Raw genomic sequence first — 23,787 nt, 5'->3', positions numbered from 1 at the left:
GGCGCTGAGTGGGGACCTGTCCGGGATCTCTCCGAGCTCGGTGCATAGGTGCACCTACGCCATCATGGCCGGGATTCACGCCCAAGTTCTGACGCCGGCGTCAAAAGCAAGGCGAACGACTCCGGCATCGAGGCCGGCAAAAGTGCGCATATTCTGTGCCACGGAAGGGGACGTCACTAACGCTGCGCCACATCGCGGTTAAATGGACGGCATCAACAGAGACACAGGGCAACGTGGGAAGCTGGCTGCCCGCACTGCAGCGCAGAGGTTCCAGGAGCAGCATATCGAGGCACTCCTGGACGCCGTGGAGCAAAGGAGGGAGGCTCTGGAACCCGGGACACGGCCGTAGGGTCGCAGTCAACACCAGCCAGCGCTTGTGGAGGGAGGTGGGAGAAGCTGTCAGCGCCGTGGGGATAAATCCCGGGACAGGTAGCCAGTGCCACAAGAAGGTCAATGACCTCGTCGGGGCAACCAGGGTAAGTACCCCCCACTGTGCCTATGGCACCAACCCCCCACACATGTGGCACTGCCCCCCATCCGCATGATGGGCGGTACAGCCCCAGCTGAGACCCACATGGCTGCACCCACCCATGCAAGCTGCATTGGCAGGATGGCCTGTGATCCTATGCCAACAGAGGGGGTCCACCTGAATTGCAGTCCCTTACCATTCAATCATTCATGAACAGAGGGCCCTGGACCTCGCCGGCGGACCCGAGGACCGGGAGGTTGCGGATACAGAGATTGGGGCACAGCACCAAGTGAGACCCCCTCTGCCTGCACCCCCCCCCCCCCCACTCCTGCCTCCTCCCCCCATTCCTCATCCCCTCCATCCTCCCATCACCACCTTCCCCCTCCTCCCTCAGCCCCGTCCGAGTATCTAACCGTGCATGCCCTATTGTGTATTGCCGGACCACACGGCGATTCTCCCGTCCCTGAGGATGCAGACCGCCCACAGGCCATGCCAGGGCGACCACAAGCCAGGGGTTCCTACCTCCACTTGCTGAATGTGTGGTGCGCCCCAGATAATGCCTCTTCACTAAAGTGCCCAGCTGAGGTGAGTGTCTCTGGGATGATGGAGGGTGTTGGGGACAGCTGTGATAGGAAATCTGTGTCATCCCTGGATTTGAGCTCCAGGGTGTCCTGGGATGCGGGTCAATGGCTCCCATTCATGTCGGTTGTGTCCTCGGCATCTGGAGTTCAGGCTGTGGCTGGGGTTGGGGGAGGGAGATACTAGAAGGCCGCACCCCATTGCCAGCCGCTCCTGCAAGACACGACCAGATGCTTGATTGCATCGCAGACCGAGGGGGATGGGGTGTATTTGGGAGGGTGGTGTCGGGGTGCTGCGAGGGCAGTGTGCGGGTAGTGTGGGGGTTCTGGTGCATGTGAGGGTGATGTGGGAGTGGTGGTGGAGGGGGGGATAACACAGGTGCTATGGAGAGCTTCAACTCAGCGGGGTCTCACTTCCCAACCCGCTGCAGACTCAATGGGCCGAATGGCCTCCTGCTGCAGTAGGGATTCTATGATTTGGCCCAATGAGTCTGCACTGACCCTCTGAAAGGGCATCTACCTCGGCCCACTGTGCCGCCCTATCCCCATAACCCCACCTAACCTGCACATCTTTGAACTATGGGAGGAAACCGGAGCACTCTGAGGAAACCCACGCAGAAACGGGGAGAACGTGCAGACTCCACAAAGTCACCCAAGGCCGTAATTGAACTCGGGTCCCTGGTGCTGTGAGGCAGCAGTGCTAACCACTGAAGGCATGCTGTATGCCTTCTTGACCACTCTATCGACCTGCGTTGCCACCTTTAGGGTACAATGGACCTGAACTCCCAGATCTCTCTGTACATCAATTTTCCCCAAGACTCTTCCATTGACCGTATAGTCCACTCTTGAATTAGATCTTCCAAAATGCATCACCTCGCATTTACCTGGATTGAACTCCATCTGCCATTTCTCTGCCCAACTCTCAAGTCTACCTATATTTTGCTGTATTCTCTGACAGTCCTCCTCGCTAACTGCAACTCCAGCAATCTTAGTATCATCTGCAAACTTACTAATCAGACCACCTACACCTTCGTCCAGATCATTTATGTATATCACACACAACAGTGGTCCGAGCACGGGTCCCTGTGGAACACCACTAGTCACCTTTCTCCATTTTGAGACACTCCTTTCCACCACTACTCTCTGTCTCCTGTTGCCCAGCCAGTTCTTTATCCATCTAGCTAGTACACCCTGAACCCCATGCGACTTCACTTTTTCCATCAAACTGCCATGGGAAACTTTATCAAAAGTCCATGTATATGACATCTACAGCCCTTTCCTCATCAATTAACTTTGTCACTTCCTCAAAGAATTCTATTAGGTTTGTAAGACATGACCTTCCCTGCACAAAACCATGCTGCCTATCACTGATAAGTCTATTTTCTTCCAAATGTGAATAGATCCTATCCCTCAGTATCTTCTCCAACAGTTTGCTTACCACTGATGTCAAGCTCACAGGTCTATAATTCCCTGGATTATCCCTGCTACCCTTCTTTAACAAAGGGACAACAATAGCAATTCTCCAGTCCTCCGGGACCTCACCCGTGCTCAAGGATGCTGCAAAGATATCTGTTAAGGCCCCAGCTATTTCGTCCCTCACTTCCCTCAGTAACCTGGGATAGATCCCATCCGGACCTGGGGACTTGTCCACCTTAATGCCTTTTAGAATACCCAAAACTTCTCCCTCCCTTATGCCGACTTGACCTAGAGTATTTAAACATCCATCCCTAGCCTCAACATCCGTCATGTCCCTCTCCTTGGTGAATACCGATGCAAAGTACTCATTAAGAATCTCACCCATTTCCTCTGACTCCACGCATAAATTCCCTCTTTTGTCTTTGAGTGGGCCAATCCTTTCTCTAGTTACCCTCTTGCTCCTTATATACGAATAAAAGGCTTTGGGATTTTCCTTAACCCTGTTAGCCAAAGATATTTCATGACCCCTTTTAGCCCTCTTTATTGCGCGTTTGAGATTTGTCCTACTTTCCCGATATTCCTCCAAAGCTTCATCAGTTTTAAGTCGCCTAGATCTTATGTATGCTTCCTTTTTCATCTTAGCTAGTCTCAATTCCACCTGTCATCCATGATTCCCTAATCTTGCCATTTCTATCCCTCATTTTCTGGACAAGCTAGGAGAGTGGGCAATGAAATGACAAATAAAATACAATGTGGAAAAGTATGAGGTTATGCACTTTGGAAGGAGGAATCTAGGCATATACTATTTTCTAAATGGGGAAATGCTTCGGAAAGCAGAAGCGCAAAAGGACTTGGGAATCCTTGTTCACGATTCTCTTAAAGTTAATGTGCAGGTTCAGTCGGCAGTTGAGAAGGCAAATGCAATGTTAGCATTCATGTCAAGAGGGCTAGAATACAAGACCAGGGATGTACTTCCGAGGCTGTATAAGGCTCTGGTCAGACCCCATTTGGAGTGTTGTGAGCAGTTTTGGGCCTCATATCTGATTTGTTATGTTGTAGGTGTAACATAAGCGGCTTCCTTGTGGTGCACTTGACAAAGGAAGGTTCAGACGTGGAGATAACTTCAACACGTTTACTAAACTATTTACACTTCTATTACTCTGGTTTGACACTACTGCTAATCCTACTATAGCTACCCAGACTGACTAACCAGTTGCTGAAATCCACGTGGTGGGTGTAATATTGAATCAACCTTGTGTCTCTACTCACTGACTGTTTCCACTGGAAAGAGGCAGATCATGTGTGTGGTGTCCTTTATATATGGGTTGGTGTAATGCCCTCCTGTGGTCGTGTCACCTCTGTGTGTATCGTGAATGTCCATTGGTCATGTCCTATCTAACTGATCTATTGGCTGAGTGTGTGTGTGTGATGTTTCTGGTGTTCTCTCTAGTGTCTAGCCAGCCTACATGTATTTACTGTTGCTAACTTTCCGGTTGGTTCAATTGCTCTGTTTTATTACCTTTGCTCTCGAGTCGCCAGGTATCTTTATGATACCGCCACGAGGTTCAAGTCCAAGTAATGATCAATAACTCAATACACCGATTAGTACGATTCAAATCAAAGCACATTTATTATACACCGTAATCGCTACTCATGCACAAATTCTACGTCTAAGCTACTTCTACAGCTAACAGGCCTATACTTAACTTCGGACTGGCCCACCAGGTCAGGGGAACAAATGGCCTTTTGTTCGGATTCTGAGTCTGCGGGATTCCAAGTTGGTACGGATTGGTAGCTAGGAGCGCCTATCTCGTAGCGAGCGTTGAATTAAGACTTGGGTCTTTCGGCGGTCACTGCACCGGTCACGGTCAAGGTTGGTTCGTGTTGCTGGGTGACCCGGGCAGGAAGAAGAGAGCGAGTTGAACTTGGGGGCTTCCCGCCTTTCGGGGCGGACCCTGTACCTGGTTCTAGGTGATTGGACTTCGTTCCAATCGCTTGGTTCGATTTCTCCAATACTGGAGCGGTTCCCTGATCGATGGGCAGTCTTGAGGTGTTCGTTAACCTCTTTTGTGTTGGCTCCTGCTGGCGCCGGGGAGTCTGGCTTAGTTTTGTGTGTCCCAAATGTTGCTATTGTTCCCGAGGATTGCTCATTAGTATGTAGATGGTTGCTACATTATCATGCTGATGGTCGCTGGTATCGATGCTGTCTGGGCTTTTGCAGAGTTTTAATACACAGCGAACATGCACCTGCTGGTTTCTGCCTGTGTTGGCTGAATTTCCCTTCAGCCTTTGCCGTTCGCCATTTTAAATCGGGAGTTGGCCAATTTAGGTGGCTACACACCCTCCTTGTGATCCTAACGCGAAGCGTGAAGGATCACATAACTGCGTTGTTTTCATTCCCTGACCCGGTGAGCACTTCTTCATGGCCTCTACACTGACCATAACTACGCAAAAAAATGTTTTAACTGACAATTCTAAGGGGCGCTATGTCAAACAGGGACATGCATTACAAAACAAGAAAATGGGAACCTCTAACTATCCTCAATACACGACACTCACTTAAACATTTCATCACTCTAACTTCCTCAACCATACAAACAAAATCATAGCAGTATTATACACATGTTCAGGCTTGGCGGTCAAGCTCAGGATCGTACAATTGTTCATGAACATTTCTTTATTTACAACAAAAAATGCAAACGAATGCTCATTATTATAGATCGCGGGGGTCTGGTCGTATCCGAAATTAGGGGATCTGATCCTATATACCGGGGTGCGAGCGCGGTAGGCTCTCCTTCATTTTCTCAGACCCATAGTCTGCACGATGCAGCAGAGTATCCCCCAATAGGGATTCTATCAAATAGGACAAGGGAGTACCAGGTTATAAACCTGGCACACCAAGATGGTGTGGTGTCGCTTGTGACTGGGCTCTGGGTACTGTGGGGAAGTGAATCATTAACGGCTGGGGGGCTTGAGGTCATGGGGTTCACGTTCGCGCGCAACCAAATGTCCATTATAACGATGAACCACGTGGATGATGTCCTCATGGTTCTTCTTTCACTTCTCGTCTGTCCTGGAGCTTCTGGAGTTCTGTGGAAACAAGCATAGTGTCTGTTACTATCTTGGTTTAACATCTTGTATGATAGCCTGTCTGTCCTTTAGTGCCAATTACTCCCTTTATAATTGGTCACTGTGTGTGACTCCCACATTTTTTTTTCTCCAAAAACCGAATTTTAGGACAAGACACACTTACAAATAATGAACCAGTGCAATCCGTCTCGCAGACTGTGCGGTTTACCATCCAAATGTTTGAGGATGTAAATAGCATATGGTTGGCAACCTAAGGGTTACCTGAAACAAAACAAAACTTTTAGAACTAAAACTGTCCAAAATGAGGTGCGTATCGGCTGCGACGGGTCAGAGTTGGATGGAGTCCCCGGGTAGGACGGCGACCAATGCCGTGTGTTCCCTACCCGAGCGTAGCTGACCAGAGGGGGGGCGGGTTCCCAGGCAGGGCGGGTCCCAATGCTGTTTCTCCACTGCCTGAGCAACCGACAAGAATGGGCAAGAAATATATGCATCGTGGGGGGTTGCCGTATTGGTTCTACCTTCGAATCAGAAGAGCAGTCATGCACGGGCGTCTGTCGACAGACGAGTTTCTCTGAACTGGCGCCTGGGACAGTAGCAAGTCTCTGTGGGCAAGCCCTCAGAGGTTTTGGCCGAAAAGGCGTGGGGCCGTGGAAATTTTTTTTCCGGTCTGACATATAACATTTAACAAAACTACAAACAACATAAAACATGCTGCAGGTTCCATCAGAAAGGACACCGTTTTCTCCCAAGCGGTTCCTTTCAAAACATCATCTGGACACCTCAGTTATCGGTTGCGAACAGGGTCGCAAAGGCGTTCTCGTTTTGGGAGTCAGACTCAAGGTCATCATCTTCTCCCGGTTGCCAAACTCTTGAATGTATTAGGGCTGATAGGGCTGCTTGGTATGATTTTGGATCGCTCTCGTCATTCCGGACGAGTCTGTACGAATTGTCTCTGTGCCAATAGGTGGTGTCTAGTTGTGTGGGGACGGAATCGGGGTCATCATGGTTGGTCGGTGGTGGGGTTTGTGTAGGAAAGAGCTCGTGAAGGGATCACTCGAATCGTGGTCAGATTCGTTGGGTGTGGGTCCTGTTGCATGGGGATAGTAGGGAGGCGTGCTGTGGCTATCGTCCGAGTCATAGTCGCTGTCCTTGCTGCTGCAGTCTGTGGGCGTTCCGGGCCGGAGTGTATATTTCATGGGTGGAGTCGAGGTTGAGTCTGTGGCTGAACGTGTTGGGGTATGGTAGGGTTACGTTGGCTGTGGGCGGGGTGTGGTGTGCTGCGTCGAGCATGACGTGGTGTGCGTGGTTAGACTGTGTTCCATATGCCTTCAGCTGGTTGATATGGAACCACGCAGTCTTTCCATTGGGGTACTTTATTTTGTGGACAGAAGGGCTTACTTTGTCCGCAATGGAGTACGGAGCCGAGTACTTTGGTGACAGGAATGTGCTGGGGTTGTATACGGAGAGCATGACTTGCTGTCCTATACTGAACTCAGTCGCATGCACTGTCTTGTTGAAACAGGCCTTGCCCTGTTTCTTTCTTGTGCCCAATTGCACTGCGGCTGCTAGCTGAGCCGTTTTAACATTATCCACTAATTGTTTGACTGCGTTCTCATGTGTGAGGGCCGTCACTTCGGGGCTGGTCAAGTCTAAACCTAATAAAAATTCTGTGCCTTTCATGGGGCGTCCGGTCATGAGGGTATGTGGGGTGTAACCTGTAGAAGTTGAAACTGTATTGCGCAAAAACATCAGCGCAAAAGAGAGGACTCAGTCCCAAGTGGTGTTGTTTTGCTGGACCACTTTTCTGAGGGTGGATTTTAGGGTCCGATTCATGCGCTCCACGATACCACTTGACTGGGGGTGGTATACTATGTGGATTTTTTGGGTAATGCCAAATATCGTGAGGACGTTCTTCATGACACGTCCCGTAAAATGGGAACCTTGGTCGGATTCAATGCTGCGGGGGAGTCCCCATCTTGTAAAGTTGTGGTGGGTTAAAATCTTGGCTGTGGTCTTTGCCGTGTTAGTTCTGGATGGGAATGCTTCCACCCTTTTTGGTATACGTGTCTATCACCACAAGTACATATTTATAACCATTCCTGCAAGAGGCAATGGTCCTATAAAATCAATCTGGAGGTTAGTCCAGGAGCCATTAACGGGTCGGGTGTTACTAAGCTCAGCCTTTTTGGCATATCTGTCCGGATTATTCTGGGCACAGATAAGACAATTCTTGATGTAGTGATTTACATCGTCCTTTAAATTCGGCCACCAACAAAGCTGCCTGAGGTGGGCTGTAGTGGGATCGATTCCCTGATGTCCATGACCGTCATGGAACAAACAAATCAGTTGATTCCTGTCCTGTTCAGGAACCACATAAAGGGTGTCTTTTAACACCGTCATGTGTGGTCAGAGCATTTTTAAACCTCTCGTAGGGTGCTGGATAGTTTCCTTTTAAAATCTCCCTGAGATTGCTGTCCTGCTTCTGGGCCTGCACTAGATCCTCGATCTTAGTCTGCGAGACCTGAACTGCATTCACTGGTGCGCTTTCGGGGGGTGTCCAAAAATATCCATGCCTGGAACCTGCTTTAGCCAGTGCGTCGGCTTTTACATTTCCAGGGGGGGAGGAACGATGGTGACTTTGAACTTTGACTTATACCAAAAGTCCTGTTCTGTGCTCTCTCTAAGATGTGACGGAGCAATGGGGCTGAAGGGAGGGGTTTTCCGTCTGCGGAAACAAATCCTCTTGCTTTCCACAGGGGTAGGAATTCCGTAAGGCTGTTGCAGACATTGAGGCTGTCCGAGTATATGTCTGCTGGGCTGGGGAAGGAATCTGGGTGTTCCACTATGTATGCAATGGCCGCAGGTTCTGCTGCCTGCGCGTCTAAGTGTCCTGGAAGTTTTATTGTTATTTCTTCTAGGGCGCGTCCCTGCGCGTCCTCGACAGAAATACCGCATCCTGTTATGCGCTTCCCTTCTAATATTGTGGAAGATCCATCCACATATATCCTAATGGGTTCACACATGTCTGTGTGCTTGGGGCTCTGGGTTGTACTACCTATTTTTCTGGGGGGTGTTTTAGCCATAAAGGGGCCTGTGTTGTGGTGTGGAGAGATGATTTCACATTCATGGGGAGTTCCGGGGTACTGTAGGTTGTCGGCTAAAAAAGTGTGGGTCTTTGTCCTTTTAACAGTGATGTCCCGTCCCTGCAAAAGAAGGGTCCATCTAGCTGCCCTGATCTGACTGACTGTACCGTCCTTGAGTCGTCCGTCCAGTAAAAGTTGGGTCGGGGGGGGGGGGGGGGGGGGGGGGGGTGTTCTGTGAGGATTGTGATGGGGTTCAGTCCGGTAAAGTACGAAAAATACTGAACTGCCAAAAATACTGCGAGCAGGTGCCTCTCACAGGCTGAAAATCCCTGCTCCACAGCATCTAAAATTCTGGAGGCGTAAGCTACGGGCCTTAACTGTCCGTGTCGTTCCTGGAGGAGCACGGCCGAAAGGGTATGGTCTGTGGCTGCTACCTCTATAGCGTAAGGGGAAAGCGGGCCTGGAACTTGTAGCTGCTATGAGTGCCTGTTTTAAAGATTCCACAGCATCCGTATGCTGCGGAAGCCATTCCCAGGGGGCTCCTTTCTTTTGGAGGTCTGAGAGGGGTGCTACCTTGCTGGCGAAACCTTCAACGTGGTTTCGGCAGTAGCCAACCAGTCCTAAAAACGACCGGAGGGCTGAAACGTTCTGGGGAAGGAGCAATTTAGCAATCGAGTCAATCCTTTTATTCTCGATCTCGCGTTTACCGTGCGTGATAATTGTTCCCAAATATATCACCTTGTCTTCCAAAATCTGGGCCTTTTTGGGGTTAACTTTACAACCAATTGAGTGTAAGAGTTCCAGGAGTTCGGACAGTAGCTCGATGTGCTCTTCCTTGGGGTCTGTCTGCAGTAGTAGGTCATCTACGTACTGGACGAGACATTCGGGGCGAGAGAATTTGGCTAAACCATTTGCCAGCTGTCGGGGGAAAATGGAGGGGGAGTTGTGGAATCCTTGTGGCAGGCATGTCCACGTGTACTGCTGATTTTTAAAAGTGAAGGCAAATTTGTACTGGCACGCCTTTGCCAATGGAATGGACCAGAATCCATTACTGACGTCCAAAACCGTAAAGAATCAGGAATTGAGTCCCTGCTTGAGCATGGTCTCGGGACTTGTGGCTACTGTGGGGGCTGCTATGGGGGTGATTTTGTTGAGTTCCCGGTAATCGATGGTCAGTCGCCATGATCCATCGGGCTTTCTCACTGGCCAAATCGGGGCATTATTAGTGGAGGCTACTGATCTAAGTACGCCCTGCTCTAATAAGCTTTCGATTACTTTTGCGATTTCTCCCTCTGCCTCTTGGGGAAATCCATACTGTTTTGGGGGTCTTGGGTCAGGTCCTGTGATTTGTACGGAACCAGTCATCCATCCACAGTCATGTTTGTGGGTCGCGAATGCTGTCCGGTTCTTTTGCAGAACTGCCCTCACCTGCTTGTCCGTGCTAAGCGTGGTCGGGTTGAACCAAAATTCGCCTACTGCGCTAATTTTGTTCGCGTATTCACCTATGTTGAGCGTTGCGGGGGCTCTTGCAGATTTTGCTATTTTCCAGACACACTGGTTTACTGGATCAAATGAAAGATTGTGGAAATTCATGAAGTCTATTCCTAGAATGTGTTCTGCTGTATGGGGCAGGTCAACTAAAACTACGGGGTGCTTGGTGGTGATGTTGCCGATTTGAATGGGTACAGGGGCTGTGATGTGTCCCTGCTGTGAGTGGCCTGTAAAGCCACTGAGGGTGATGGTGGCTGTAGTGGGCCACGTGTCTTTTTGAAACAGGGTGGAGGAATTTATTGTGGTGTGGGACCCTCCTGTGTCCCATAGGAATTCGATGGGCTGTCCCCGAATTTTCGCTGCAACTACCGGTCGTCCGGATCTATCCCAAAGGGTGTCGCAGACCCAGTTGGGGGAGTCCGTACATCGTCAATCCGTTCCGGTCAGGTCCGTCTGATCTGAACGGGCGCAAACACTATTAATGGGCTCTGTCTTCTTCTTACTTAGAGTGCCCGTCTGCTGGGCTCTCTGTGGCTTTCATGGGGCATTGCACTCTCTTGCAAAGTGTCCCAACTGTCCACAGTTGTAACACTCCTGTGACTTTTGTGGGTGGCTGTTCTTTCCTTCATTTACGCATGCGGGGTTCTGGTGTGTTGTAACTGCCTGTATATCTGCGTAGGCCTGCTTTTCCTCGGGAATTTTAACTGCGGGTTTGCTTTATACAGACTGCTCCCAGGCGCGGAACAATCTTTTTACTACCCATTTTTCGTTATGAGCCTCCTCTGAGGGGTCATAATTGGCACAAGCTTTTTGTCCTGTTTCCGTGGCATGGGAGATAAGGGTGTGGGTCCATTTGGCCATGTCGTCTGGGGACAAATGGTCGCGGTCTAAGTTTCCAAAAACTGCTGCAAAGTGAATCCAGAGGCGTCCAGCGAACGCTGTGGTGTGCTCAGTTTTCTGTTGCCTGCATTTATTGAGGCCATCTACGGGGTCACCCCGGTTATACCCGATCACATCCAGGATCGCGGTATGCATTTCTGCAAGGGTGCCGCCTCCTACATTCTGTGGGTCGGGAAGGGCTGCTACGACCGAAGGGTCTAAACTCAAAACTGTGAGCTTCACATGCTCTTGCTCATCCAGGTCGTACATGGTCGCCTGCTGCTTTACTCTGGCAAAGAAGTGGTGGGGGTCTGAGGTGGGGAGGAACGGTGTGATCTTATCGCACGCGTCCCGTAATTGGGTCACTGTTAATAGGGTGGTGTATAGAAATTGCGCGTCGTCCAATATGGCTGTACGGTGGGTGGTTACTGGGTTCATTGGAGCCTGAACTATCTGCTCTGTGGGGGGTTGGGACGCTTTCCTCTTCTGTGGCTTTCCCTGCACACATGTTCCCTGAACATATTTCTGCACTGTTTCATTTAATTCTTCCCAATCAGGGCCATCTTCCTTATCTAATTTTGCTCCAAAGGTTTCCTGGAATCCTTTTTGGACTGAAAGCAGCGATTGCAGCTCTGCAATCTGCTTCCGGCACTTTGCGTGGTCTAGTGAGCTTTGTCTTTGCTCTGTGGTGGCAGCATGGAGTTCTCTTAACGCTGCCTTCAGGTCACTACGCTGCCTCTGCAATGTCTCAACCTGCTTTTCGGTTTCTTCACGTACCAGGACTGCACGTTGCGTGTCCTGATAGGTCTTTTCATACTGGGACTGGAAGCTGCTTTAGTGCGCCAGACAAGACTGGTGTGCTCTCTTGGCATCCTCCACCTCTCTATCTTTTGCTGCCAACTTCCTCCTCAACTCTTAAGTTCTCTCTTTCTACCTCACTTACATCAACCTTACTCATTCGATGTATGCCTTCTACCTCTTTCCGGAGCGTCCTAACGACCTCCTCTGTGCCTCGCAACTGTGCCAAGCAGGACACGATTGCCATCGGCTTGCAAGCTTTTCCTAAGCTCTTCTTGTGGATCTCACTCAGGGTCTCCCACCAAGTATGTCCTATACTCCCGGGATCTGATTCCTCGTTGTCACAGAATTGACTCCAAAGGGGTCATCCCTTCCCTTTGAGATATTTCCTGATCTCCTCTTCCCAAATGGGACATTGTCCCACTCTACTGCTGCTGGTCCGCTGCGACCGCAAATTCCTCGGGGTTCATGAGGCGTTGCATTGCCTGCATTGCCATCTTTCCTATCCGAATGCTGCTCTTCAAATTTGGGACAGGGGTATTAAGGCGGTGCTGTAAATACGGGAACGGCTTTCGCTACTTTCCGAAATACAAACTCCCGACAGTTTTGTTGCAACAAAAAATCTATCAGTTCTACCTTATCGCCCTGTTAGTTACGCATGCATACATACACTTCCGAATTATGAGGATTGATCAGAACTGCTTGAACGCTTGTGGTTTTCTGTTCCCAATTGGATCTCTAATTCAAATTCTGGGTTCTGCCGGAGTGGTTATGCCACTTCTAGATCGGGTCCTACCAGAGTCGCCAAATAATATTTTGCTAACTTTCCGGTTGGTTCAATTGCTCTGTTTTATTACCTTTGCTCTCGAGTCGCCAGGTATCTTTATGATACCGCCACGAGGTTCAAGTCCAAGTAATGATCAATAACTCAATACACCGATTAGTAAAATTAAAATCAAAGCACATTTATTATACACAGTAATCGCGACTCATGCACAAATTCTACGTCTAAGCTACTTCTACAACTAACAGGCCTATACTTAACTTCGGACTGGCCCACCAGGTCAGGGGAACAAATGGCCTTTCGTTCGGGTTCTGAGTCTGCGGGATTCGAAGTTGGTACAGATTGGTAGCTAGGAGCACCTATCTCGTAGCGAGCGTTGAATTAAGACTTACGGTCTTTCGGCGGTCACTGCACCGGTCACGGTCAAGGTTGGTTCGCGTTGCTGGGTGACCCGGGCAGGAAGAAGAGAGCGAGTTGAACTTGGGGGCTTAACTTTATAGTCCCCAGGGGCTTCCCGCCTTTCGGGGCGGACCCTGTACCTGGTTCTAGGTGATTGGACTTCGCTCCAATCGCTTGGTTCGATTTCTCCAATACTGGAGCGGTTCCCTGATCGATGGGCGGTCTTGAGGTGTACGTTAACCTCTTTTGTGTTGGCCCCTGCTGGCGTCGGGGAGTCTGGCTTAGTTTTGTGTGTCCCAAATGTTGCTATTGTTCCCGAGGATTGTTCATTAGTATGTAGATGACTGCTACATTATCATGCTGATGGTCGCTGGTATCGATGCTGTCTGGGCTTTTGCAGAGTTTTAATACACAGCAAACATGCACCTGCTGGTTTCTGCCTGTGTTGGCTGAATTTCCCTTCAGCCTTTGCCGTTCGCCATTTTAAATCGGGAATTGGCCAATTTAGGTGGCTACATTACATTGATGCACATCACCACAATATCTAAGGAAGGATGTGCCTCCAGTGATTCCTGAAAGATCATCACTAATGCCTCCACAATTTCCTCAACTATCTCTTTTAGGATCCTGGAGTGTAGTCCATCCTGTGACTTGAGAAATGAAAATGAAAATTGCTTATTGTCACAAGTAGGCTTCAAATGAAGTTACTGTGAAAAGCCCCTCGTCGCCACATTCAGGCCCTGTTCGGGGAGGCTGGTACAGGAATTGAACTGTGCTGCTGGCCTGCCTTGGTCTGCTTTAAAAGCCAGCTCTTTAGCCCTGTGCCAAACCAGCCCCTATCCATCTTCAGACCTTTCAGTTTCCCCAGAACCTTCTCCTTCGTAATGGTCACTGCGCTCACCTCTGCCCCCTGGTTCTGGAGCTCTGGCATCCCACTGGTGTCTTCCACCGTGAAGACTGATGCAAAGTAACTATTCAGTTCGTCTGCCATTTCTTTGTTTCCTATTATTACTTCTCCAGCCACATTTTCTAGTGCTCCAATGTCTATTTTTGCCTCTCTCTTACCTTTTATATATTGAAAAAATCTCTTCCTATCTTCCTTTATATTACTAGCTAGCTTGCACTCGGACTTCATCTTCTTCCCCCCTTATTGCTTTTTTAGTTGTCCTCTGCTCGCTTTTAAAGGCTTCCCAATCCTCTGGTTTCCCACTGATCCTCGCCACTCTTTATGCTTTTTCTTTAGCCTTTATGCTGTCCTTGACATACCTCGTCAGCCATTGATGCCTTGTCCTCCACTTAGCATGTTTCCTCCTCCTTGGGATGAATTTCTGTTGTGCCTCCCCAATAACCCCAAAAACTCCTGCCATTGCTGTTCAACTGTCTTCCCTGCTCGGCTCCTTCTCCAATCAACTCTGGCCAGCTCCTCCCTCATGTCTTTGTAGTTACCCTTATTTAATTGTAATACCGTTACATCTGATTGCAGCTTCTCCCCCTCAAACTGCAGGGTAAATTCTATCATATTGTGGTTACTGCTCCCTTAAGTTCCCTAATCAAGTCTGCCTCATTATACATCACCAAATCCAGAATTGCCTGTTCCCTAGTAGGCTCCGTCACAAGCTGCTCCAAAAAAACATCTCTTAGACATTCCACAAATTCCTTTTCTTGGGATCCACTACCAACCCGATTTTCCCAGTCCACCTGCATATTGATGTCCCCCATGATTATTGTAATATTGTCTTTTTTACATGCCTTTTCTATCTCCTGATTTATTTTCTGCCCCACATCCTGACTACTGCTAGGGAGCCTGTACCTAACTCCCATCAGGGTCTTTTTACCTTTGCGATTCCTCAACTCTACCCACAAGATTCTATGACTTCTGATCCTATATCGCTCCTCGCTATCGATTTAACTTCATTCCGTACCAGCAATGCAACCCCGCCCCTTTTGCACATCTGCCTGTCCTTTTGATAGGACATATATCCTTGGATATTTAGATCCCAGCCCTGATCCCCTTGCAACCACATCTCTGTGATTCCCACAACATCGTACCGGCCAATTTCAATGTTCTCAATGTGCCCTGCTATCTACAAATATCGGTGTACAAACATCCCTAAGTCTCTTGGTTCCTGCACTCCGTTTCAAATGGTATAATTTATGTGTGTTCCTGAAGTATTTTACTGTCTTCACTGTTTGGTACATTTCTGAGTTTTCTAACATCTGCAAGATTTGAAAGATTTGTTGTATATGCTGATATTCAGTCCCTTCTCTCCCACTCCTGTTGTTGCTGCATAGTCTAAAATATGACAGGAGATCTGTTTCTTAAAATAAATTTTGAAATTACCACAATCTTTCTCTGAGTGGATTTGTTTGGACTGTAGTTGTTTAATGTGTAAACGGTCACACATTTCCTGTCATGTTTTGTGTTCCAACTGATTTCTACTTCAGTCAACTACTGAGTAACGATGAGAAATGAAAACAGCATTAAAATTCAATATTACCTCTGCTTAATTAGTTCAATGTTTTGTTGATGATTCCCAAGGGAATATAGACTGAATGTGGGCATCTGCTGTTCTTGCTTTACCCCTCTCCTGTCTTGTGTTTCATCCTGTCATTGTTCAGAGAGTACCTTGATGGTTGGCTGGTTACAAATGGACAATGTCCTGTTTTCACAGCTTGCCCTGGACACTCACCATTGGACATGGATAAATCACTTTGTGATATGGGGCTCGCTACTGTTTTACATCATCTTTTCTCTTCTCTGGGGAGGCATCATCTGGTAAGTGTGGCTGGAACTTTCTGGCCCTTCCTGCAACGGGATCTTCCAGTCCTGCCAAGGTCGAATCCCTCCACCTGGCAGCGGGGCTGGCGAAACATCCAAACATGCTCCAGAGTCAACGGGAGTGGAAGATCCCACTGTTGGCCAATGTGAAGCCACTGGGAGTCTGGAAATGTCCAACCTGTGTATAAAATACAGACTGAATGCAAAACAAAACACTTGGATATATGTTTCCCCTGAATGCAACTGAGGTTTTCAGAAGGACAGAGAATAGTCCCAGTTTAGTATTTGTTTCACAAAGCCCTGCACAAATAAAAATTGGAAACATTTAATTGATAGCGCTGGGCAGCATTTGATAAATATCTAGGAGTTCAGATGAAATGTCATAGACGTGAAGCATTTATTCTGTTTCTGTCTCCACAGATCCTGCCAGATGTGCAGAGTATTTCTGGCATTTTCTGTTTTTATTCAGATTTGCAGCATCATAGAATTTACAGTGCAGAAGGAGGCCATTCGGCCTATCGAGTCTGCACCGCCTCTTGGAAAGAGCACCCTACCCAAGGTCCACACCTCCACCCTATCCCCGTAACCCAATAACCCCACCCAACACTAAGGGCAATTTTGGACACAAAGGGCAATTTAGCATGGCCAATCCACCTAACCTGCACATCTTTGGACTGTGGGAGGAAACCGGAGCACCTGGAGGAAACCCATGCACACACGGGGAGAATGTGCAGACTCCGCACAGACAGTGACCCAAGCTGGGAATCGAACCTGGGACCCTGGAGCTGTGAAGCAAATGTGCATCTGCAGTATTTTGCATTTGTGTTCATGTATTAAGATTAATTGGTAGGACAAATAGGTGGGAAGGCAAGTGGTGAGGATGACACAAAGAGGCTACAGAGGGATCTAGACAGGTTAGGTGAATGGGCAAAAACTTGGCAGATGGAATATAATGGAGGAAAATATGAAGTTATGCACTTTGGTAGGAAGAATAAAGGAGCTGAATATTATTTAAATGGAGAAAGACTGCAGAAAGCTGCAGCACAGAGGAATCTGGGGGTTCTCGTGCATAAATCACAAAAAGCTAATCTGCAAGTTAAGACCATAAGACATTGGAGCAGAATTAGGCCATTCGGCCCATCGAGTTTGCTCCGCCATTCAATAATGGCTGATATTTTTTCATCCCCATTCTCCTGCCTTCTCCCCATAACCCCTGATCCCCTTATCGATCAAGAACCTATCTATCTCTGTCTTAAAGACACTCAGTGACTTGGCCTCCACAGCCTTCTGCGGCATTGGGAAGGAAAATGGAATGTTGGCCTTTATTTTTGTTAAAAATAGGGAATTCTTGCTAAAACTATGCAAGGCGCTAGTTACACCACACCTGGAATTCTGCGAACAGTTTTGGCCCCTTTATCTAAGGAAAGTTACACAGTTTGCGATGCAACCGGCTCACGTAGGCGAAATTGGGATCTCACCGTAACTTGGCCAGAAACCAATTGATCACCATTTAAGTCCTATTTCCATACAATTAATGGGAGCCACCCAATATCCAAGGCCTTCCATGGTTCATCGGTTTCCCCAGCAAATGGTCACGTTGGCGCCGATTAGTACTCCTTTTTATAAACGTGAACTTGGCCGAAGGGCTTCCATGGGGAGCTGAGGAGGTGAGTAGCATCTATGCTTACAGGCAAAGAGCCCGGAGGCGCTGGACTTGCCGCCCCCGTGCTCGGCAGAGGCTGGGAGGCACCCTCGGGGTGGGGGTCATGATAACCCACAGAGAGCTCAGCACCGGTGCTGCTCAATCTATACCATGGTCTGGCCCCTGCTTGTCTGCTGGATCTCATCACACCCATCACCTGCATACGGTGTGCTCAGGAAGGGTGGGGGGTGGTGATACCTGGAGAGATGGGCCAAGGGTTTGGCGGTTGGCCCGTATTACGACGGAAAGTGCTGTGCTGTGTAAGTGCTGTTTAAGTGCTGTTCCACCTTGTTAGCAGGGGGGGCTGGCAAGCCTGGTCCTGGCGAATCAGTTGCGGCGTGAAGCCCGTGGAGCTTCGTTAAGTGGACTAATTAACATTGAAAAGCGTTGCTGACCTCGCCGGGCTGAGCGCCGGGAAGCTTGCGGTATTCCTGCTCACTACCACACTTCGAAATCTTTCCGGAGAGTCGCACCTTTGGTCTAATTTTGAGAAAATTTCACCTAGTGTTCTCTTCCTATTACTTTCTATTATTTGATTACTTTACAAGGAACATAGAACATACAGTGCAGAAGGAGGCCATTCGGCCCATTGAGTCTGCACTGACCCACTGAAGCCCTCACTTCCACCCTATCCCCAGAACCCAATAACCCCTCCTAACCTTTTTGGTCTCTAAGGACAATTTAGCACGGCCAATCCACCTAACCTGCATGTCTTTGGGCTGTGGGAGGAAACCGGAGCACCCAGAGGAAACCCACGCAGACATGGGGAGAACGTGCAGACTCCGCACAGAGACCCAGCGGGGAATCGAACCTGGGACTCTGGCGCCGTGAAGCCACAGTGCTAGTCACTTGTGCTACCGTGCTGCCCTAATTATTACTCTTTCTAGTACTCAAAGTTACTTTTTCATTAAAAATTAGCAAAATGTGAAGACGTTTTATCTTTGGCAAAAATGAGCCAAGTAAAATCTTCATGAAGCCCCTCAGCAGAACGATACAGCTGGAAACAGATCCCTCAGCTGGTGGGAAGCAGATCAGTGGGCCTTAACAACGTGTACTGCATCATCCTAAAACTGGCCACATTTATGTCACATCTTTCATGATCCAAAATGCTTTACAGCTAATGAAATAATTTTTGAAGTGCAGTCACTTGTAACGCGGGGAATTTGTGCACAGCAAAATCTCACATCAGCAATGTGATTAAAACCAGTCTGTTTTGTGGTAAGGGTGGGTGAGAGATAAATATTGGCCAGGACACCAGGGAGAATTCTCCTGCTCATCAAATGATGCCATTAAATATTTAGGTCCATCTGAGATCATTCTAAAACTAGAAAATCTTAAAAATAAAAACTGAAATTGTTGGAATTACTCAGCAGGTTTGACAGCATCTGTGTAGAGTTCAGGCCATGACTTTCTTCATAACACTGCTATCTTTTCTCACAAAATCAAGTGGTGCCCACAATTTTTAATCCATTAATTCAAAACAATGTGATCTATACAAATAATTTTTTATAAAAATTGATGGTCTTCTGCACCCATTTCAATCTGGATTTGAACAGTAATAATGTACATGGTGCAAATCTGGCAAACCTATGAATATGGAGCAACTAGTGAAATATAGACTGGCATAAACGGCAAGTGTGCCATTATTTATCCCCACCTTCATCTTTAAATCAGACTTTTCTGTCCTTTTCCTTGACAATGTTTGTTTTCTTCTCAGGCCTTTTCTGAATTCCCAGAGAATGTGCTACGTCTTCATGCAGATGCTTTCGACAGGGCCGGCCTGGTTAGGAATTATCCTGCTAATAACAGTCAGCCTCCTTCCAGATGTTGTTAAAAAAGTGATATGCAGGCATCTTTGGCCAACAACAACAGAGAAACTTCAGGTACCAGTAATGATGGGTGTGCGGTGTCAACAATTATCAGTAACTAACAGTATCTGTTCCTGTATCTGAGTTTACAGTACATTGCAACTGGCCATGATCATATTGATGTTCTTCGTTCAGGTAAAAGACGAAAATTGATTGTGGAGGGAAAGTTCCCCATTAAATTCACAGCTGTTTGGTACACAATAATTTAATTAATTGCTAAGTCTAAAAAATGTGGGCATAATTGAATTGTATATAACCTTTAATAATGTGACAGTCAGAGAGCACAAACATCTGTTGATTCTGTGATTGGCAGATAGCTGCAGCTCAGACAGTTTAGTTGTGAATTTCCTGAGGGCCTGGGGTGTAGTTTGGGCTGTGTGGGGTGGGAGGTGGACAGGGACACAGCAATACCAGGCCTAAGCTACAAAGATCACATCCAAAGAGCTTCCTCTGAGGGAAGTGTTGGGTGGGCAGTCGCTTCACTTGCCATTAGAATTCTCTGCAAAGGAGCCAGGCCAGTGAGCTGGGCTCCGCTTCTGCTGCTGTCACAGAATAATTGGACACCAGTATTACACTGCTGTTCAGTTGTGTGAAACAGAATAAGTGAGGCCGAGAGAATGTCCCAAACTGGGATCAGGACCTGGAAATTACACACCCTTACAAAGAAACCAATTCCATATTGAAACAGCTGTTTAAACCTGCTGCTACCTGTTTAACCCTCAAGTAACTAGCCAGCACCTCATTTTGCTCCCCCGCCTCTCCTGGCCGATGCACAACACTGGCACAAAGCTCACCTGTATTTTTATTTCCTGACCCCAGAAAGTCTCAACAGGGTCACGTTCACAATTCACAACGGGCTCAGAGTTCCAGATCGCCAACAGGAACCGATTCCTATTCTGCCATAGTCCTTGTTGAAAAGTGGAATGGCTGTTTTTTGTCCTCATTACTTCTGAATAAACAAACTGGATAAGATCTTGAGGGATTTTGAAGCAATTTTGCTCTGGTTATATCCTTTACAGATGGGTTCAAGTGCAGCGTTGAATTTAAAATTCTGTGGTTGAACCCATTTTTCATGATGTGTATTTTAATCCTCAACCTCACCAATTAAGGAAACCCATGCTCCTCATTCGTAAAACAAAATCAGACCAACCGTACCTTTTGAGATAGCCTCACAAATTGGCTCCAATGTAGTGCTACCTTTTCTCCAATTCTTCCATTTTACTTCTGCTAGACTGCTTCAACTGCTGATAGTGCTCAAAGATTTCTGCTTTGCCACTATCTGCTCAACTGTTGTGGCCTTGAACTGTCCTAGTCGCATTGCCTTTCTGATCTTCCTCCTCACCCTTTGCTGAGCTGACACTTCATGTATTCAACAACTTCATTGTCTCTACAGGTCACCTGAATTACTCTGCAACCTTCTTCAGCTCCTTGGTATCTGGTCCTCCAGCCTCCTGGTTTTCATTCCTCCTCTTCCTCTGTTGATGTCCATTTTAAACATCTGTTATCACTTTGCAGCTTTGATTAACCTGGATTTACCTGCACTAGATCTAATACCACTGGTTATTGGTTGACTTTCTGCTGCTTTATTGGATCTCTGAACATAGTCCAGGGTGAAGATTCCTTATTTTGGCACTGAATCGGCCCCTCACAAAGCCACAAATATTATGTGTGACTGTTTTATGGTATCCCTTCATTTGGATGATTCCATGGTGTTGGACACGATCAAGCAATCTCTCCAGTACCACTCCACCATTGTTCAGTTCCAAGAGACTACCATCACACAGTTACCATCCTTACATTCTGCTCAACAGAGCCTCTTCAGCATTACTTTCTCGTTCCACCTCCACAGTATCACTTCAGGAGTTCCCAACGATCTGTTCTTGGTCCTCCTCCTCTTCCTTATGTTTTTATTTGTTCATAGAATGTATCATCACTGGCAAAACCATCATTCATTGCCTATCCCTAATTGCAATTGACAGGGTGATGGTGAACCACCTCCTTGCACTCGTGTGGTGTAGATATATCCACAGTGCTGTTAGCTAGGGAATTCCAGAATTTTGACTCCTCCAGGCAATTGGGGAGTATGCTATCACACACTTGACTTGTGACGTGTAGATAATGGAAAGGTTGCAGGAGTCAATATGTGAGATACTCATCACAGAATACCCAGCCTCTGACCTGCTCTTATATCCACAGCATTTATGGGGTGGTCCAATTAAGTTCCTGGTCAATGGTATCTCCCCAGGATGTTGTTGGTGGGGGTTCAACAATGGTAGGGCCATTGAATGTCAAGAAGAGGTCATTAGACTCTCTCTAGTTGGAAATGGTGCTTCTTTTGCACTATCTTTCTTGGCACTTGATTCAAAAGATCTTGCGAAGCCAATTCCCAAGCCAATTTGCCCAGCATCAAGGCTTTCAAAATCAGTTGCTCTCAATGGGGCACATTATTCTAATGCCTGACACCAAATTCCCGAAGCAACTGCTCTATTCAGAACTCGATCATAGAAAGAGAATCCAAGGAAGACTGCAGAGTCAAAGCATTACTGAAGCGATCAAACATTCCCGCTGACTAATGGGAGACCCTTGTATGTGACTGACCAAAATGGAGAACTCTCATTTGGAAAGGCATTGAACACCTTGTAAAACATAATTGGGAACATGCAGAAGCAGAGTTGAGGCATCGGAAGGAGCACACAAACCTTGAATCAACCCATCCAGCCAACCCTTCAAGCATCAGCGACCCAGCTTGTGGCAGAGCTTGCAGATCATGCATTGGACGTATTCACCATCTCTGAAGCCATCAAACCTGAGGGGGACCAAGTCATTCTTAATTCTGAGGACAAAAAGGAGCTGGGGATGGTCATTACTTGGCACAATGTGATACAAATGTTACTTGCAACTTAATAGCCTAACCTGAACATTGTCCAAGTCTTGCTATATGTAGACACGAGCAGTTTCATTATGTGAGGAATTGTGACTTGAATCATAAATGATCGTTGCAATTTCTGACCTTATGATGGGAAGAAGGTCATTCATGAAACAGCTAAAGACGACTGATCCTTGGACACTCCCGGGAGACGTGCTGGATTGAGATCATTGGCCTCCAAAATCACAACTTAGCCTTCTTGCCAGGTATATCTCCAACCAATGGAGAGATTTCCATGACTCCCATTGATTTCAGGTGATTGGAAAACCATTGTGTATGCTGATAATGTGTAAGGAGCATGGCCTGGAGCTTGGGGTTCTGAACAGCAGAGTTCAATTTGCTTTGTCAAAGCTTGAAGAATGCACATTTCAGGCAAATTTTGGCCAAACACAGGTGCATTTTGGCCGTGCAATGGGCACATTTCACCCATGCATCAACCAATGTCACGTGTACAGACACCTTTTCAGTCATGCATAAGCACATTTTGAAGTCCACATTTTGGCAAATATACCAGCCATGTTTCCGTGCACAGAAATCGATTTTAGCCTTATACAGACTAGTTTTAGCTGTGCAATAGGCACCTTTCAGGCACCCTTTCCAACTGTGAAATATGTACACTTCACGTGCATACTGACATTTCTCAGCCATGATAAGCTCATTTCACTCTTTTCATTTGGGAATGCATAGGGGCTGGTTTAGCACAGGGCTAAATCGCTGGCTTTGAAAGCAGACCAAGGCAGGCCAGCAGCACGGTTCGATTCCCGTACCAGCCTCCCCGAACAGGCGCCAGAATGTGCCGACTAGGGGCTTTTCACAGTAACTTCATTTGAAGCCTACTTGTGACAATAAGCGATTTGCATTTCATTTCATTTTCATTTCATGGTGTACAGGTACTTTTTATTTGATCCTGGAAACTCCAGCAGTCAAACATTTTCACTGTGCTTCATAACACAGTGGTGGACATTTAGTCCTGTGGCATCCGTCTCATGGGGAACGAAATGTGATGTTTCCAAAGAATCGTTTCTTTGAACATGTATTCAACCTAAATTCATTTTTAAAAAGAAATTAAAGTTGCACACTTTCATCTTGGGAATGTTCGCAGTTTTTCTAAATTTGTGTACAGATTTCTGTATATGTTGTTCAAAATCTCTATGTATGTTGCTCATGGCTTTCTGCATGTGTTGCGCACAAATGTCCGTGTATGTTGTACACAGCTTTCTCTGTTGTTGCCTTTAACCAGATTTATCCCTTCTGTTTCTCTCTCCTTCTGCCCTTCCTTCTTCTGCTCCTGACCAATCACCCTGCATTGTTTGTAAATGAATATTGGGCTCCCATGTCCCACATTCACCTGGAAAAACACAGGCAAAGCGAAAGTACCTTTCTGCTGAACAGTCTACCATCTTTATGCTTTCCCAGACATCCAGTAGTCTAAGTTTCTAAAGGAAAAAAGGTGAATCTTCTTCCCTCTATCTTTAAGATGCATGAGAGATGACTTTTCGGCTTCAATGTGGTAATTAATATCAGT

At 47.3% G+C, this 23,787-nt stretch overlaps 1 protein-coding gene across 4 annotated transcripts in view; it reads left to right on the top strand.

Annotated features, from left to right (window-relative positions):
• The window catches only part of LOC140391478 (phospholipid-transporting ATPase IH-like), an 81,548-nt gene that overhangs the window by 16,590 nt on the left and 41,171 nt on the right, over positions 1-23,787 (top strand). For 3 of the 4 annotated variants that reach the window (XM_072475980.1, XM_072475981.1, XM_072475982.1), the window contains exons 3-4: positions 15,660-15,763; positions 19,186-19,351. In XM_072475980.1, coding sequence (XP_072332081.1) covers positions 15,660-15,763; positions 19,186-19,351 — 270 coding nt within the window. Of the gene's footprint in view, positions 1-15,659; positions 15,764-19,185; positions 19,352-23,624; positions 23,713-23,787 lie in introns of all 4 variants that reach the window. The other variant, XM_072475983.1, reaches the window with a different exon arrangement.

Source organism: Scyliorhinus torazame, chromosome 15 (genome assembly GCF_047496885.1).
Source record: "Scyliorhinus torazame isolate Kashiwa2021f chromosome 15, sScyTor2.1, whole genome shotgun sequence".
NCBI classification, from domain to species: Eukaryota; Metazoa; Chordata; class Chondrichthyes; order Carcharhiniformes; family Scyliorhinidae; genus Scyliorhinus; species Scyliorhinus torazame.
The sequence above is the reverse complement of the archived record's forward strand: the minus strand, read 5'-3'. Positions and strand labels throughout refer to the sequence as shown.